Here is a 4,789-nt window from a genome sequence, read left to right on the forward strand (position 1 = left end):
CTATCTGCTCCTCTCCACCTCAGAATGATTGGGTCTACCTCCTGGGTTCGGGTGTGTGCTGCCTCCAATAGGGGGTGGGTGCATGTCCTGGACCCGGGGTGTATAGAGTGTGTATCGGGGGTATGAGTGGAATGTAGCGTCCTTGTATGTCTTTGATTGAGTGGGGAGTGAGGATGAAGGTGGGATGGTGCGATTGGTATTTGTCAGGCTGCGGTCTGGGCTGCCCCTCCTGCTGGTTTATCTGGGGGCCCGTTGCTACTCGGCCCCCCGGTGGGGTGTGCGGCTGGCCGCCGGCGTGCTGGGGGTTCCCAGGGTCTGGGGCTGGGCGCTGGGGTGTGTGCCGGCCTGGCGACTGCCTGCTGGGGCTCGGGGCCTCTGGCCCTGTCGGGCTTTGGACTGGAGGGGGTGCGCCCTGGGGGCCCGGACCTCTGTGCCCTTTCCTGGATCTGCTCTGGTATGGCAGGTGCCGGTGGGGCCCATGAGTTTGTCGCTGCTGGCCCCGGGGGCTGTGCATGTGGTCACTAGGGGGACTCTCCCAGTTCTCCCCTATGGTCTGATCTGGGGGGTGGGCGGGCGGATCTTCCCGCGCGGGTGCCCCTTGGGGTTCTGCGCTCGGGATCCCTCTCGGGCCCTTGGGCTCTGGTCTTCCCTATGTCTGCCTCGTGTCTTGGGGGTTGGGTCTACGTCCTCCACAGTCACTATTAAATATTCCATTGGAGAAATCTTGTATATACACGCATGTTCACAACTGCTCACAAACAGGTGCTCTGATCCGGGGGTTCTGACTGGTCACTGAGTGTGTATATATGTCTGTGTGTATATACTGACAATATTTATGAATGTAGGCATGTATGTATATGTATGGGTATGTGTATATATTTATATATCTGCCCTCCATGTATTTATCCATTTATTTTTCAGTTGAGTGGACAGATGTTGGGTGTGTGGTCCTGTGTTTTGTTGGTATATATTTAATATACTTCTAATCACTATTTCAATCTTTGTAATTACTTCTCTCTGTTTTTCTCTCTCTCTCTATTTTCTCTTCACTTTAAAAAAATAAATATTAAATAAGTCACTGATGATGAAGAAATAAATCAACTAAATAAACTAATAAYATTTGGTTTCGTTTTCTACTGAAGTGACAAAAAAAACTGTCCCCACCATGAAGCAAAAATATGTACACACACGTGTGTGCAAACAACTGTAGAGGTTTTTTTTTTTCAAACTGGAGTTTGAAAAACATTTTTTTTGTTGTTAAAAAGAACATATGGATGGCTGCTTGCTCTTAAGTCCATCTTGCTAATCTAACAGTCGGGTTTTGCTCTGGGAGTGCAGCAGCAGATAATTTCAGCAGCATGAAGAAGCTCACAGTCACATGTATGGCAGGTTGATTTGAATCAGTTTCACCACAGTTACATTTTAAGTATCTGAAATTGGTTTTATAAGTACATTTCTTAGTTATTTATGTGAGAGATATATAATATTCAACTCATATAAAGTAAATTGCAGACTTTTTCATGTTCTGTTGTTTTTTTAAAAGCTGTACACTCTTAATAAATATTAGTAATATTTCTGCTATTAATCAATATTCTCTGTTCATCATTCTGAGTTAGCCGAGGCCAAAGATGCAGAAGATCAAACTACAGGAGTTATCTGAGGGTCATGTTTAATCTAAGACATTTAACAAATATTGTTTAAGATGTTCAGAAATTGTTCAGCCCTTAAATATTTTCACGTAGAATTTTCATAGAATCACTTTAAATACTTTTCAATAAGTTATAGGTATTGTACAATTCTGGTTCAAATATAGAATTTTATGTTTACTAGACCGTTAACTAATTTTGTGAGTTAATAAGGACAGTAATTTTTTTTAAAAAAGAACCTGTAAAACTTTGATGTTAAATGCAACATGGTCAAAAATTTCCATTCTTCAGCATTATCTAATGTTAACATATTCATGTGACAATATTTACCCTGAAGTTTGCAACAATAATAATATTCCGGCTGGAAAAATGTGCCCCGAGTACTTTACCAGTGTGGGCTGGGGTTTGATTATTTTCACACTAGGCTTGGGTGGTATGAAGGTATTTTGTTAGACCGCAGTATCAAAATATGATGACAGTATTAAAAAAAATTATGACAGCAGTGCCTGAAATTCACTTTTGAAAGGGGGGGGGGGGGGGGTCCCCCTTACATGTTTCAGAGCGGGGGAATTTATACATTTTGGGGGGATTATTATGACCCCCCACACGTGAAGTGTAAGCAGGAGTCATATTGTTTTCATACTGTTTTTTTTTAATTAATTAATTTATTTATTTATTTGCTCAGTGATTTTTGGTCAACCGTAGCACAAAAACAGCTGCACTGATCAACATGAAATGAGTCAGGACTGTAGATGAGTCTGACCTACACTGTGCCAGCCAACGGTTTTACACTAGACCCCATATTTGAGGAGGGGGCTCCTTTCAAAGAGGGGGTGTCTGGACGTGCAAAAATGCTTATAACTCAGAAACGATTAAACATAGGAGCTTCAGATTTCTTTTGTTGTTTAGCTCTGATGAAGCTCTATCCATCAGGCCCACCAATGCTACCCCCCTCCCCACCCCTCCCCACCCAAAAAAAAAAGGCCCCTACCCAAACCACCACAATTTTAGGATGCACCTATGACATTTATTAGGAATAAAGACTTCTGAGTTCTGGTGCATTTGTGCGTTCGGGGGTCATTTTGTTCCCGCTATGCGGTATCTAGTTTACTTCTGTTTTGGAAGGAAACCCTGTGCCCCCTCCTGCTTCCAGTGTTTTATCAAAAAACGCACTGTTTCAACCGTTTCATTTTTCTAAAGAAATATCCGATTCTGCACACACAACTAAATGTTGGATAAACTGCCACCTGCTGAGTGTTCAGGAGTTTACAGCACGTCTCTGTCAGCTCACGGTTTGTGATGTGACTCAGACAGGAAGTGGTCTTCACGTTTCCATACACATCCAGCCCACCATGTGCTGAGCAAGCTTACAGAGAAGTTCTTCTCCAGATAAATGAAGAACCGCTGGGACACTGTTCTGTCCTAAACGTTACCCTCAGCTTCATATTTTTGGAAGATGTTTCTGTTTTAGAGTCTGTTTCGCGGCACATCGCAGTTCACTTTTCTTTTTTCCTCTCTGTGTCAGGAGGGGAGCTCATCCGGTGTCCCTGTTAGCAGGTAACGGCAGGTACAGGGAGCAGCAGTGGCCAAAATACCTCAGAAACAGGCTCAAATAAACAAATTCTGTGAGATTCAGCGTTTTATACCAGATTACATTTTGTTTGGTCAATTCTGTGATTCCGCCTGCGTTTCCTTAGCAGCTTCTAAATGGAAGTGGAGCAAGAGAGGATGAATTCTCATTGGCTGTTGTCACGCACATCACCACCATGTTTGATTGAGTAAAGAGGCTCACAGCTGATCACTGTAATTGACCTAAAATTTTTCTCAACCGATACCATCACCATATTTTAATATCACAAAACACCAAAATACTGTCATACCGTCCAGGCCTAAAACAAATGATAACACTGTTCCTGTGTTTAACTGGTACTGGATTAATACCACATTATGCAGAGCTGCACACCACTGGTTCCTACCTTGTTCATTGCTCCGTGTTGTTGGCCTCTTGCTCCAACTTGCCCACCAGCTCCTTGCTGCTGCAGAGTGTCACCCAACAGGTTGCTACCTCCAGCAATCCCCTGATTACCAAAGGCCATCCTAGGGGAGCCATTCATCACCTGGTTCCCCATCATCCCTGGCTGCTGCTGTCCATTATTGGCTTTCTGCTGCACACCAATCATGGCCCTGTTACCCATCATTCCACTCTGTTGTTGCATGATGCTGGCCTGCTGCTGAGGGGAGAGGTGCTGCTGTCCCGGGCTCATCATTTGCTGAGGCCCTTGACCTGAAGATGCCTTCATATTGGCCAAATGTTGGCCCATGGCTGCAGCGCCCCCGGGGTTGCCCATGGTTCCCCGATGCCCTTGTTGACTTGAGGTGGTTGGCCCTGTTCGCAAAAGTTCGGACAGCTGTTTATGCTTGGCCACAGCATCTTGACCTCCACCAACACTCCCAGGACCAAGTCCAAGACCTAGTCCTCCTGCTGCTCCATTACCACCTCCAGCACCCAATCCTGCGGGTCCTCCTCCCAAACTGGTGTGCAGTTGCAACTGGTTGAGGTCCCCACCATTGACCAAACCTGGTTCAGAAGGGATGATGAGCTCATCTGGGAGGTCATGCTCCAACTCGAACAGTGAACCATAATCTGAAATAAAAAAATGCAAAGTTCAGACGAGCCTGGTCAGGGGAAGACATAAAGATATTTGACAACCTGTTAACAAAACCTGGTTGTCCGCAAAACATTTTGTTTGTCCAAAAGAAACTTAAGAAAAACGTAATTTAACAAGTATATTGTTTCAGTGGTTCCCCTACCATTATACAGGCGGGGCGGCGGCCCCCCGCCAACGAGACGGCCCGCCCCTCTAAGAATTTCACGGTCTTTAAAAGATGTGTCTACATTTGATTTTTATTTTTTCTAAAATCACAGAGTTCTCTGAGTCAGCTTCAGATGTTTGTAGTTAATCATAATATCTTCTAAATTTAACCAGGTGTTTCATTGTCTTTAAATTACACAATAACTTTACTGGAGAAACTTGTCAGTTTGGTTAAAAAAAAACAGTAAAAATATTTTTTTTTCTGTGCAGAGAACTTCCTCTGCTATAATTTATTTTAAATAAATATATCAAAGCTCCTCAGTTGAAAAC

At 43.9% G+C, this 4,789-nt stretch overlaps 1 protein-coding gene across 1 annotated transcript in view; it reads right to left on the reverse strand.

The window, feature by feature from the left end:
- LOC106524470 (histone acetyltransferase p300) overlaps nt 1-4,789 on the reverse strand; it is a 72,179-nt gene that overhangs the window by 58,030 nt on the left and 9,360 nt on the right. Inside the window, exon 2 of the mRNA XM_014018280.1 lies at nt 3,623-4,290. Coding sequence (XP_013873734.1) covers nt 3,623-4,290 — 668 coding nt within the window. The remainder of the gene's footprint in view (nt 1-3,622; nt 4,291-4,789) is intronic.

Source organism: Austrofundulus limnaeus, unplaced genomic scaffold, assembly GCF_001266775.1.
Source record: "Austrofundulus limnaeus strain Quisiro unplaced genomic scaffold, Austrofundulus_limnaeus-1.0 Scaffold189, whole genome shotgun sequence".
Taxonomy (NCBI): domain Eukaryota; kingdom Metazoa; phylum Chordata; class Actinopteri; order Cyprinodontiformes; family Rivulidae; genus Austrofundulus; species Austrofundulus limnaeus.